This window comes from Bufo bufo, chromosome 4 (genome assembly GCF_905171765.1).
Source record: "Bufo bufo chromosome 4, aBufBuf1.1, whole genome shotgun sequence".
In the NCBI taxonomy this organism is placed as follows: Eukaryota; Metazoa; Chordata; class Amphibia; order Anura; family Bufonidae; genus Bufo; species Bufo bufo.
This window is the reverse complement of record NC_053392.1, coordinates 461,088,571-461,103,213: the sequence shown is the minus strand read 5'-3', so window position 1 is coordinate 461,103,213 and position 14,643 is coordinate 461,088,571. Positions and strand designations below refer to the sequence as shown.

The 14,643-nt window shown below is 40.8% G+C and overlaps 1 protein-coding gene across 1 annotated transcript in view; it reads left to right on the top strand.

The window, feature by feature from the left end:
• The first annotated feature begins 3,073 nt into the window (after positions 1 to 3,073).
• Positions 3,074 to 14,643, top strand: part of LOC120999272 (fibulin-7-like) — a 94,000-nt gene continuing 82,430 nt past the window's right edge. The window contains exon 1 of the mRNA XM_040430142.1: positions 3,074 to 3,382. Within this exon, the coding sequence (XP_040286076.1) occupies positions 3,308 to 3,382 (75 nt within the window). The 5' untranslated portion in view covers positions 3,074 to 3,307. The remainder of the gene's footprint in view (positions 3,383 to 14,643) is intronic.

Genomic DNA, 14,643 nt, shown 5'->3' with positions numbered 1-14,643 from the left:
TGTCTGGAAATTAGTTTTTGTATGGAAAAACTGCTATGTCATTGCCATTGAGTTTCATTGAATCTGTAATGTAAGTCTATGAGAGACGGAACGTGTTACAATGTATCTGTTTGTGCTGAGCTTCTCCACTCCACCCCACACTAGAAGATTCCAGTCTAGTTAGAAATGGTATATAAGGAGAGCAGTCAGAGCCCCTAGTGTTCTGCATTTAGTTAGTACAGTCCTTCGAAGAGGAGACTGTAACAGAACGCCTAGCACCCCGACCGGGCACCTCCGTTGATAGATGCTCCTAGTGCTTCCAGAGGACTCCAAGCACTCCACTTGACACCGTCAGCACTGCAGACCCCACGAACCGCCGAAGCTTGGTGGATGTCTCGCCGTCTCCTACCCACCCTGGACCTACGACAAGGCTCCAGGCTCCAGTGGGTGAACCTCTCCTAAATGCAGATAGCAGGAACCATGAACAAGCTCTTACAAGAGCTTATACTCTTAGTAAAGTATAGTATTGTGATATAGCAATCCCCAAGAGTGTAGTTATACCATTCCCCAAACATGAGCCAAAACTTCATGAAGGTATAAAAACAGGAACTCTTTAATGGGTTATTTTTCAGCCTTTTATGCAGGTCTCCTAGCAAGGGACACTCCCCCTGGGGCCCTTGTAAAAGACTGTGACAGTTTATATTTTAGCCAATCACATGCATTTACAGTATTGAAACCCTCCCAGCAATTGTACACAAAATCCCCTTCCCTCTGTCTGTAACGCAATCAACAAAATACAATGAGCATTGTCTGAGACGCAATTAACTAACACACTGGCATTGTCTGAGACGCAATCCACAAAATACAATTACCAAACGTAATGGGCTAACTTAATCACTACTAGTGATGAGCGGCAGGGGCAATATTCGAATTCGCAATATTTCGCGAATATTTGGGCGAATATTTGCCATATATTCGAAAATTCGCGAATTCATGATCTCCAGGCATTATTTTATTGATTGCGAAAATTCGCATAAAATTCGCATAAAATTTTCGCATAAAAATTCGCATGAACTAGTATTTAAAAAAAAATCTAATATTCGCGATTACGAACATATTTAGCGATTATTCTAAATATTCGCGAATTCTCGAAGTGCCGATATTCGCGATTAAAATTCGCAATTCGAATATTCGTGATCAACACTAATCACTACCAGACAGAAAACACACATTTTTCCCAACACACAGAAAACACCTTAAAACCCCACACATCCCCATACTGTATACATCCATGGATAGCTCTGATCTGGGTAAACAACATATCCAAAAATCACCCAGATCCGAGCAGGGGTTCCCGAATTCCATGGAAGTCACATTTGGCCAGCCGCAAGCATGGCTTTCCTGCCCAAAACAGTTCCACAGATTTAAGCTGTGCGGCCGGTCTGTCTTCTCCTTCAAAGTTAGTATGGGCCATAATCCTGGGGCAGGAGGCTGGCAAACAGCCCCCTCCAAAACACTGTGGCGAGGTTGGTTTCGCCACAGAGACTATGGCAGACTACTGAGTAACCAGAAGAAAACATTGAGACTGTGATACACTGCCACAGACCCTGGGTTACCAGCCTTTGACCAGCGTACCAGCCTTCTGAAGAAAGAGGGACAGCGAGCTCAGGCCTTTCCTCAGCATCAAACCCTTCTTCTGCCAGGGAGGAGACTGGAGAAGCCAGCCCTACGCCTCGCCTGTATTGTTTCACACCTGAATTCCTCAATTAAAGAAGCACACTGGTTAACTGCAGAGCCTGACTCTCTGGACTTATTTTCCATTGGGGTGCACCACGCCTTACCATTCCTTCCGGAGAGCAGAAACATGTGGTGACACCTTGACTGTGTCAAGGGGACCCAGCATACCGTTGGGGCCACCCCAAACCCGGCAACTGCTCTACCCTTACAAGAGAAGAGCCAGCTCATGATGCCAGTGATCCCAGGGCAGAAGGACGATGGGGCCGAGGATAGTTCACCACCTCCACAGTGTGCTGGGCACATCAATAGCAGCCAGTGATAAGGGTCAGGTCACACGGGAAGCACGGCTGGCATTCCTGGACACATATACCAGGAGTGCTATGACGCTGGGCATGTATTTGACTTGGGACAGCTCCATCCTCTATTTGACATGTGCTCTCACTCCCACTGCCCTGCAGAATTTTGCGCCGTTGATGAGAACATGTGCACATCCTACACCAGGAAAAAAACTTCTAGGATGTTGCCATTTTATGTTTCACCCTGGCTTGGACTGGGAACTTAAAGTGGTCCTGGAAAAAAATAAAATAAAAGTGGCCCCATTTTTTAGGTGGTCCAAATTGACAGAAGGTGGGTCAACACAAATGGAAAGAGCCAGCATTAGGGACAACATAAGTAGGCGGGGCCAGCAATACCGTAGTGCAGCACAAAATAACCACCCCAGCAAAACCAAATACCACAGTGCAGCGCAGACTATTGCCTCAGCAGATACAAATACCCCAGTGCACCACAAAATGCTGTTGCCATCACCACAGTATTCAACTGTATGACCGTCCTGAGGATAGCAATACGGTTGAATTCAGCAGGGCACCTGCGGCCATTGGTCAGGTGCATAAGTACCTGATGCTCCTACATTAATTAATGCATGAGTATCAGACCATTATGTACCCAGCCTGCAGCCGTGAAGAGGGCTCAGGAGGCCCTCAGGGCATTGACCCACCAGGAAATTTCACTGTAGGGTTTATGGCCAGTACGCCCCTGCATCGTGTGGAATGTACCTAACTATAAAATTATCTCTCATTGATACCATTCTCTGTCTCTTTGCATTCAGATGAAGTAGACTGTTCTCAGCACAGACTCCTATTCTATTAATTACCACATCCCGCCTCTTCACAGGCAAGAATTCCAAGTTTTGTCAGGCTGAATAAGACTTGCTTTGGCATTGTCAGATCCCGGGCACTTTTTACATAAGGCGTCCTTTCTCCACCTTTCAATTTTACTGAGAAAAATGTGGGAGGGATAGAGAGAGAGACTCAGTAAGGTACAAGCACAACTTAGGTGTCAACAGTTGGAAGAAGCTGAATGTAGTGGCAGTCGGGGGCTAGCACACTCACTGTGGCTTGCTACTCTTTCAGGTCCATGCAGTTTTGATTTTGAAACACCAATGGTCATGCTGCCTTATTCACATATTTGGGTGTGCGTTGAAGACATCTGCTAGAGGAAAGTTCACAGAGGAAAAAAGGCAGACAAGAAGCTCTCTGTGGTTTTTATTAGCATCCAGTCTGATTGCATTGTGCACTAAGGACTTATCACTATGACCTCTGGATTACAGTACAGTCTACTTTTGTTCCTTTATTTTACAGGCTTTCAGGAGTCACAGGCAGTTCAGGTAAGATATTTCCTGTAAACCTTCTAAAATGATCATTTATTCAAGACGCACAAATATAAATGTACAGATTATAAAACTGTAATTTATTTTAATAAAGTCTGCACATACAGATGTAGCATGTGTTGACTTAACACTTTAAATATAAGTTGCAGCAAACCTTAACGTGCCATTTTCAATGGCTTTTTTTGGTATCGTGCCAATTTAAAGTTTGCTGCAACAGTGTATTTAACACATTAAGTGCTAAATTTATGTTTTCTATATCTGGGCTTATTTCTCAAGGTTCTCAGGACTAAAGTTATGCATAATAAAGCCATGATCATGAAGGAAGATATTTTTCAGCATGCATGTCAGCTATTTAATGAATGCTACATTTAACTACATTTAGCCTGAAATAGCCAAAACATCTCATTTAACAAGTGTTCTTTGGTTTTGGTGCCTGTTTCCAGGGCAAACTTTGAATTGGCCCCCCCCCCTCACGAGCCCCCCTTCCCCTCCCCCCCCCCCCCCCCCCCCCCCCCCCCCCCCCCCCCCCCCCCGGTATAGTGGTGCGGCACTAATGTCTGCATTCAGAAAGGGGGGGCCGCACCGGCCATATGAGGGCAGGGGGCAGCAACAAATTATGAGGGTGCAAAATAAAATATATACAGAGAGGGGCAAAAAATGAAATACATAGAGGGAGTGGAAATATAGTGAGAGAGGGGGCAATTGACAAAACCTTGGCAATAATAACCATGAGCACTGCCCTTGCCCTGCCGGCCATATGAGGGTACAGCACTGGCACAGCAGTGCCTTGCCCTGCCCTCATATGGTTGGTGGGACACGGTGGTGCTCATGGTTATTATTGCCAAGGTTTTGTCAGTAGCCCCTTCTCTCACTATATTTCATTTTTCCCTATATATTTCATTTTCTGCCCCTCTCTGTATATATTTCATTTATTTTGCCCCCTCATTATTTGCTGGCTGCTGCCCCCTGCCCTCATATGTCTGGCGTGGCCCCCTTCCTTTCTGAATTCAGAGGTAGACATTAGGTCTGCCGCCTGCCGCACCACTCATCATCCCCCCATATGAAGCCGGTGTGTGCCATACATTAAACAAAAAAAATAAAAAATTACCAACTGTTCCTCTCACAGCTCCCTACTCAAGGGCTGAGAGCTTCAGTCGCGCAATCCCATCGGCGGCGCCGCGTCATTCCAGCTGTGATCCCACGAGAGCGAGACCCGCGCAGGTCTGTCTCATGCTGACAAGTTAGAATTGAGCGCAGCGCACCGCCCGAGGGCCCTCCCCGCCGTGCTTACAAAAAAGCAGCCACACTATTAAAAAAAAATAGCCCCCCCCCCCGCCGGTCGTGGTCGCGGTCGCACCCTCTGTGACCGCGATCGTTACGCCCCTGCTTGCACATTTCATCACAGTGCTTGCTGCAAAAATGTGGAAATGTCTGGAGAAAAAAAAAAGAAGAACGTTCTACTAAGATTGGATTCCATGCTGCACTGTAAATGGATACGTTGTAATGATGAAGCTCCATCCTTGTTCTTAGAATGAAAGCATGCACTGTATTAGGGGGCTGTGTACACTTCTCTAATTTACTGCTGGGGCAAGCCAGTGATATCATACATTGTATGCCAAATTCCTTGCTGCTGTTTGAACAACCTGTTGTCTGTCAGTGGACATCAGTCTACAGACAGAGCATTATAAAACAGCCCATTGGTTGACTGGTCTGATTTATTAAAGTACAAGAAAATTTTGACTAGCACATTTATATTTATAGTCACAGATGCATATCCATCAAGCAAACATGGTTGATAAAAAATGGCTGCACAACATTTCACATACAAACATTAGAATTGAGAAATGGGTATTATATCTACTATAAATGGAAAAATAGAAGCTCTTTGCGCACATTTTTGATCAAACGTGTGTTGGGCCCATCTACCAGGCGTCAAGGTGGCTTCTGCAGATGGGTACCTAACACTAATATACCGCCTCTCTTGGACTTAAGCCTACAATTTTCAGGGCAGTGTAGGAACCAGCTACATTTATACTCTGCTCAGAAGTCCCAAGCAGATGTCATAAGTGATAAATGTAAAACATGTTTGCATTTTATTTCAAAAGAAGGGCTGGGCACTCACTATATATGGAGTATGTGGTACTTTATTAAGTAAAATACTGGTAAAATAACAATAATACTGATAGAATATGCTAATAACACTGCAATCAATAAACACAATAGTAGGTCTGGCCAGACTTAATAGTACCTTCACGCTAAAAACAATTATTAGAGCCACAGAGTTCCAATAAAACACAATGGTTATCCTTAGATCCAACTAATTAATAAATATCAATTTTATTGGAACTCTGTGGCTCTAATAATTGTTTTTAGCGTGAAGGTACTATTAAGTCTGGCCAGACCTACTATTGTGTTTATTGATTGCAGTGTTATTAGCATATTTTATCAGTATTATTGTTATTGCTATTTTACCAGTATTTTACTTAATAAAGTACCACATACTCCATATATAGTGAGTGCCCAGCCCTTCTTTTGAAATATTGTTGCAGCTTATAGATTGGGTAATTCTGTGGGCTGAGAGCACCCATCCAGGCCACCTTACACAGCAGTGCGGTCTATTTCTGTTTTATTCCAAATCCTATGTTTGCATTTTGCAACAGTTTATTAATGGGGATCTGAGCATGTGGGGGGGGGGGGGGGGGGATCTGAGCACTGAGGGTCTGACACTGGGAGTCTTATTTGTGTTGTCTGATCCGAGCATTGGGGGTCTTATTTTGGGGGTCTGATTTGGAGGTCTGATGAGGTTTGGGGATCTTATTTTAGGTCAGATGAGGATTGGGGATCTGATTTAGGAGTCTGATCTGAGGTCTGATAAAAAATATATATATATTTTTTTTTTTTACTCTACTAATGAAAAATAAAAGAATATTTATATCAGACCTCAGATCAGATGAAAAATATTTTTTTCTCTTACTGTTCTTTGTTAAAACCTAGGTGCATCTTGTAGGGAGAAAAATATGGTGAATCATGTGTAACTGTATAGCTTGTGGCTCCGGGTAGTCATACTTTTTTTTCATTTTGGCTCTTTGTGTCTGTAAGGTTGGCCACCCCGGTTGGCCCACTGAATTCAATGGAATCAAAGCTCCACCTAGAGGTGGTTCAAAGCAGCCTTTGTGGCTGTGGCTCCTGGACAGTGTAGGAGAATAAGCAAGTATGTTGAAGTTTTACTTATAGCATAGAAACTTAAGTTCCAGAGATATTAACTCTTATAGCCTGCTGTTAAGACCTGTAGATTGCACAGTGATAGTATTCCTTGTTCAGACCCCTTGGTTGGTAATAACAGCACTACTAAGGGCCAATGTCTCATGTTCTGCTTTTAGAAGACCAGAGAGGATCTCCAGAACAACTGCTTTGTTGTATGTTGAGGGTTGTGCACTTCCATTAATAGGTTTTATTGAAGTTTATTTTAGATTACTGAAGTTTAATTCAAGCCATTAGATCAACAGATCTGTGCTAGCTAGATAGACTATATTTACTCTAATAGACATGCACAATGTTATGTGCAGTACAGCTAAAACCTTTTTCATATGGTGGGTCCCTTGAAGAAGTGCTTAATGTGGGGTACCTAATATTGAGACCTCATCTGTTCTTGGGGAATGTCAACCTATTGTCACCAAATTATCGCCACAAATCACTTGCTGGGCTTTAGCATAGAGACATTTAATAAAACATTAGTTTAAGCACTAGTTTAAGACCCCCATACAAATCAACCAGGAAAAACAGGTGCGGCGGATAGTCTAATGTGTATTGAGTGCTCAGGACTCTCCAACAACAGATGATGTCAGGCGACAGGAGGATTAGGTAAGCTGAGTATTTTTAATTTTTTTTGCTCAATCCTTTTGTTACCCCAGCGAATAAGCTGCTGCCAGAAGTGTGCCAGCAACTCTCTCATATCCCCCCATCACTACTCAACAATGAAATTCCTCTTCCAACACCAAGGAAAATCCTAGTGAAAGTGTCCACCTATTCCCCACTGCAATACTTTCCAACCACCAGTTTGTCAGGGATTTGAGACAATTTTCCACATAAAGGGATCTTAAGTGTACAGGTTAAACCAAACATTGCAATCAATGTGCATCAAAATCTCACCCCTACATTCACAATTGCTCCAAGAATATGTGCTCTGTTGGACCCTACTTAAATCAGATCATAAACCCCTTTGATACTATAGAACATCGAAATGGAAATTCTGAATACATTTTCTCTTTTCAGCAGGATGCTATGATCCCATAGTGTACTGCATGTCCTACATTCCTTACTGTGAATACTTTTATTAAAATTTTATTCATTCCAATCATATCTGACCAGCTACAAAAATTCCATACGCTATATAAGAAAACATTGTTTATTTTATTTTGCCAAGATTGAAATCTAAATGGAAAAATTTACTGAGGAGCAATACAGGAGGTGGAGGGGAGTTTTGACGTTAATAAATTAAATGACGCAAAGTACTTAATTAGGGTTACAGTGAACTGAAAATATTTAGGTACATTTCTTTCTTTTTTTTTTGTATTTCTGATTCATGTGGACTGCATAAGTATGCCCAAAAATTGTTTGACTTTGATAGATGTCAAATTGAACACAGCTTATAAAATTATTGGTAGAACAAAGGAATACAGCGGCTCACCCCCTCACCGTATGGATAAGGTGCTCACCCTCAGGTTCCACCCTCAGGACCACAAGAAACAAAGGAGGTGTAAGCAATATGAAGGGGCACACTCAGAAGGGAAACACGATTGGTAAAGATAATAATGTACTTTTATTATTCTAAAAACATACCCCTAAAAATTATATAAAACATACATATAGGCACACATATAACCCATGAATAGTAAATAGCGCTAACAATCAATATTGCACTATGGTGGGGAAAAGGATAAAACCGCTGTAGGCATGCTGGTAAATCATGAAACAGCAATGTCCCAATTAAATATATGGCAGCGTGCCGGCAATGTCCCTATAAGAGTACTATTCCCGTTAGGCGTAGATTCTGCTGGTATCTCTTTAGCAATATGGCCGAAACCAGACTGAGCAGTAATTATATTGCAACACAGTTCCAGTATCCAATAACGTATATCAAGCACATTCAGTGACGAATATCAGTTAAGCTCGATATTACTGACTTCACAATGAGGCTGATAGTCTCGTTACTTACAGTCTCTTCATGCGCCTTGCAATGCTCATATACGAGCCCAGTCTTACCCCTCTTCACTGCCTCTCCGCAGCACTGTTCCCAGGTGGCCGTACACTAGCAGCGTCCCACGTGGTGTACTCAGCCGTGCGTGGCGTCCCACGTGACCTGGTTGTCTAGGGGACCGGATAGACGCTCTGCTAACGTCACTATTAAGCGACTGCTCCTCCAGCTCTTTGATTCAAGCAGGTCTTTTTGCTTTTCTCCTTTGGTTTCAGGCTTCCTTTTTCCTTTGTATGATTCCACGCTCACTCTGTAATGCCAGACGCGTTTCAGGGTCTTACGCCCCTTCTTAATTGTCCCAGTTAGTAAGGCTGATGGCCTCTCTCCAGCTGGTCAAATTTTGCTCTCCTCAACAAAATACCCTATTGAATAACAATTGGAAGTTTATTATATTATGATCATTATTTCCAAGGTGATCCCCAATTTTCACCTCTGTCAGGTTTATTGGTTAATAAGAAGAACTGTATGGCCATCCGTCTAGTTGGATCCTGTACCAGTTGGAAAAGTTAATTGTCTTTAAAAACCTGTTTCCTTTATGAGATCCACAGGTTTCAGTTTTCCAGTCTACAGTTGCAAGAAAAAGTATGTGAACCCTTTGGAATGATATGGATTTCTGCACAAATTGGTCATAAAATGTGATCTGATCTTCATCTAAGTCACAACAATAGACAATCACAGTCTGCTTAAACTAATAACACACAAAGAATTACATGTTACCATGTTTTTATTGAACACACCATGTAAATATTCACAGTGCAGGTGGAAAAAGTATGTGAACCCCTAGACTAATGATATCTCCAAGAGCTAATTGGAGTGAGGTGCCAGCCAACTGGAGTCCAATCAATGAAATGAGATTGGAGGTGTTGGTTACAACTCTCCTGCCCTATAAAAAAACACACACCAGTTCTAAGTTTGCTTTTCACAAGAAGCATTGCCTGATGTGAATGATGCCTCACACAAAAGAGCTCTCAGAAGACCTACGATTAAGAAATGTTGACTTGCATAAAGCTGGAAAGGGTTATAAAAGTATCTCCAAAAGCCTTGCTGTTCATCAGTTCACGGTAAGACAAATTGTCTATAAATGGAGAAAGTTCAGCACTGCTGCTACTCTCCTTAGGAGTGGCCGTCCTGTAAAGATGACTGCAAGAGCACAGCGCAGACTGCTCAATGAGGTGAAGAAGAATCCTAGAGTGTCAGCTAAAGACTTACAAAAGTCTCTGGCATATGCTAACATCCCTGTTAGCTAATCTACGATACGTAAAACACTAAACAAGAATGGATTTCAAGGGAGGATACCACAGAGGAGGCCACTGCTGTCCAAAAAAACCATTGCTGCACGTTTACAGTTTGCACAAGAGCACCTGGATGTTCCACAGCAGTACTGGCAAAATATTATGTGGACAGATGAAACCAAAGTTAAGTTTGGAATAAACACACAACATTATGTGTGGAGAAAAAGAGGCACAGCACACCAACATCAAAACCTCATCCCAACTGTGAAGTATGGTGGTGGGGGCATCATGGTTTGGGTCTGCTTTACTGCGTCACTGCCTGGACGGATTGCTATCATCAAAGGAAAAATTAATTCCCAAGTTTATCAAGACATTTTGCAGTAGAACTTAAGGCCATCTGTCCACCAGCTGAAGCTCAACAGAAGATGGGTGTTGCAACAGGACAACGACCCAAAGCATAGAAGTAAATCAACAACAGAATGGCTTAAACAGAAGAAAATACGCCTTCTGGAGTGGCCCAGTTAGAGTCCTGACCTCAACCCGATTGAGTTGCTGTGGCATGACCTCAAGGAAGTGATTCACACCAGACATCCCAAGAATATTGCTGAAATGAAACTGTTCTGTAAAGAGGTATGGTCAAGAATTTCTCCTGACCGTTGTGCACATCTGATCTGCAACTACAGGAAATGTTTGGTTAAAGTTATTGCTGCCAAAGGAGGTTCAACCAGTTATTAAATCCAAGGGTTCACATACTTTTTTCCACCTGCACTGTGAATGTTTACATGGTATGTTCAAGAAAAACATGGTAACATGTAATTCTTTGCGTGTTATTAGTTTAAGCAGACTGTGATTGTCTATTAATAGACATATAATATATAATATAATAAAATACAATCAATTAATCTAAAAACGCAATCACACAATATATATAATAATACAATAAAACCCTTAATCGGTGTGTGGAATAAATAACTAATAAATTGCTGGTAATAAATACAATGGATTAAATAATTGTAGCCAGCCTTGGTAAGGCTGAAGATGGAAATATGTTCAGTCCATATAATGAAAAAACAGAAATAACCCAACTGATAGCTTGCGTTAGTTGTATGACTAGCCTCACAAAGTCATATAGTTCACAGTCCTGACTCTTTGGAGGAGAGTAATCTTGCTGTAATCAGAATGGAAGTATGGAATGGAAGTATTTTTGATTTTTATATTTATTTATTCCATTTTTTAACTAATTAATAAATCATATATTTTAAAATATTAAATGTGAAAACCTTTTTTTGTTGGGAATGATGTATATGTCCCCATAGGAAGAAGTAACAGTGGGATATGCAAGACGTAATGAAGCAACATGAAATCACCATCTTATTTGGTTATCAGGGGGTTAATGCCCCAATAGGCATCTGACTATCCCACTGTTGGTGTAGTATTTTCATTTTCATTTTTATGTCACTATTTATAAATTACAATTACATGAAAATGATAGGGGATAATAAAGAATGACCGCTATTTAAAATGTTATCTATAATTCCCTGACTATTAAATAATACCGCATAGATACCGCAAAAGGTTTTTTGCAGATAAATAAATCCAGGGAAATGTATAAATGTTTTTGGTGGAAAACAAAAGGAATGAAATTCATATAATGACTATATACAGGAGCGTATTATATATAGGAAGCGGTGAATACTAATGTATATTAAGCAGTATGTTAGTAGGACTTAAAGTTTCACTGTGGATAATTGGGTGGAACTGAATGGAATGGATTTTTACTCCATATCAGTCTTTGAGCAAAATGAGGAAGATCACCAAGTGTTTGAATAATTACAATCGGTATGGCATTATAAAAGTAGACATTTGTGGGGGAGTCAGTACCACTGAGGAAGGGGCAAGGACCCCGAAACGCGTTTGGTGAAGAGACCCCCAGGACAATCCTAAGAAGTATATGCTGGAACTATTCAAAATCGTGCGGCAATTTAAACTCCTTGAGAATTTCCGCGTCTTACCAGACCCTGACACGCCGGCGGCTACAAACGCAAACACACGAGGTTATACAGGAGTGTGTCGTATACTAGCCGACGTGGGGAAAGAGCAAGTGTAAGTCCCAGTACTGACCGGCTCCTTGTCATTACGGAGCGGCAGTCAGAGGACCGCAAGGACACGCAAAAAGGTACAGCATCATCCAGCTGCTGCAGGAGTAGCCGAGAACGATATCGATTTCCAAATTTACCAGCACAAAGAACCACACTACACAGTGAGTATAAGCGGGACGCCGCAAGTATACTCACCTAAGTGAATTGCTCTGATTACAGCAAGATTACTCTCCTCCAAAGAGTCAGGACAGTGAACTATATGACTTTGTGAGGCTAGTCATACAACTAACGCAAGCTATCAGTTGGGTTATTTCTGTTTTTTCATTATATGGACTGAACATATTTCCATCTTCAGCCTTACCAAGGCTGGCTACAATTATTTAATCCATTGTATTTATTACCAGCAATTTATTAGTTATTTATTCCACACACCGATTAAGGGTTTTATTGTATTATTATATATATTGTGTGATTGCGTTTTTAGATTAATTGATTGTATTTTATTATATTATATATTATATGTCTATTAATAAAGTGTATGTTTCTGCATAAGTGAGTGTGCCCAGTATACTTTTTACTATTATTTATTCACTTTTGAGGAAGGGCGGATCCTCTTTACTGGCAGCACCTCCTCCCTATTTTTCTTTTGGTCCTGTGCGTCTCTCAAACTTTTATTGTGATTGTCTATTGTTGTGACTTAGATGAAGATCAGATCACATTTTATGACCAATTTGTGCAGAAATCCATATCATTCCAAAGGGTTCACAAACTTTTTCTTGCAACTGTAGACTGGAAAACTGAAACCTGTGGATCTCATAAAGGAAACAGGTTTTTAAAGACAATTAACTTTTCCAACTGGTACAGGATCCAACTAGACGGATGGCCATACAGTTCTTCTTATTAACCAATAAACCTGACAGAGGTGAAAATTGGGGACCACCTTGGAAATAATGATAATAATATAATAAACTTCCAATTGTTATTCAATAGGGTATTTTGTTGAGGAGAGCAAAATTTGACCAGCTGGAGAGAGGCCATTAGCCTTACTAACTGGGACAATGTCCTAAAAAATAAAAATGCTGACACAAAATGGGATATTTTTTAAAGCATCCTAAATTTTCATTGGGAGAGGTACATAGCATACAGGAGTAAAAGGTTAGGGACAGGAAAAACTATGTGGATACATAAAAATGTAAAGGAGGCAATAAACAACAAAAAGAAAGCTTTTAAATTATTAAAGCAGGAAGTTAGCGAAGAAGCACTAAAAAACTATAAGGAAGAAAATAGAATAGGTGAAAAACAGATAGAGGAAGATAGAGAGGATCATTGACAAAGAGTATAACTAACTCTAAAATGTTCTTCAATTATATAAATGGTAAAAAAAAAAATGTAAACCTGATGGCCCTTTAAGGAGTGATGAGTCAGGAGTTTTAGATGGCAATATGGAGAAAGCAAATTTATGAAATAGTTTTTCTCTACTGTATTTACTGAGGAAACTGAAATATCAGATGGAATGCAGAGTGTCAAAGTACAGTCACTATTAAATGTGGCTTGTCTGACCCAGTAAGAAGTGCAGCAGCATCTTAAAAAGATTAAAATCACTGGGTCCAGATGGTATACACAACTGTATCCCAAGATAATTAAGTAATGTAATAGACAGACCCTTATTTCTGATATTTAAAGGGAATCTGTCACCCCAATTTTGGACCATTATCTACAATAATACATGAGTAATACTGCAGATCACTCATTTTTATTCCCCCCACCATTGTCCTGCTATCAGCGCTGCATTGAAATACATTGCTAGGACTGCCGTGCATGCTCGCATGACTCCTCTCCATTATCTTAGAACAGCACAACAGTATGGACTGTGTATTTCAGTACAGCTTTGAGTGCTGACAGAGGGTGAACCATAGGCAGTGGGAAAATAACAAATAGTGATCTGAACCACTTATCTGCAGTACTGCTCATGTATTACTGTAAATAACAGTCCAAGATCTGGGTTTTCTTTAAAGGACTCTATAATGGCAGGGTCTGTTCCAAAAGATTGGTGCTTAGCAAATGTGGAGCCAGTATTTAAAAAGGGGTAAAAAACTGAGCCCAGAAACTATAGGCCGATAAGTTTAACATCTGTTGTGGGTAAACAGTTTGAAGGTTTTCTAAGAGATGTTATCCTGGGAGTATCTGAATGAAAATAAGAGAATAACACTGTATCAGCACAGGTTTATGAGGGAATCAGTCCTGTCAAACTAATCGAATAAGTTTCTACGAGAAGGTAACTTCTAGACTAGATCGGATCAATGGATGTCATATATCTTGACTTCTCCAAAGAATTTCATACCGTACCACATAAAATGTCTGCATATGGGTAAGTAACTGGCTCAGGGATAGAAAACAGAGGGTGGTTAATAACGGTACACACTCATATTGGGTCACTGTCACTAGTGGAGTACCTCAGGGGTCAGTATTAGGCCCTATTCTCTTCAATATATTTATTAATTATCTTGTAGAAGGCTTGCATAGTAAAATATAATGTTTTGCAGATGACACTAAACTGTGTAAAGTAATGAACACAGAAGAGGACAGTATACTGCTACAAATGGATCTGGATAGATTGGAGGCTTGGGTAGAGAAGTGGCAGATGAGGTTTAACACTGACAAATGTAAGGTTAT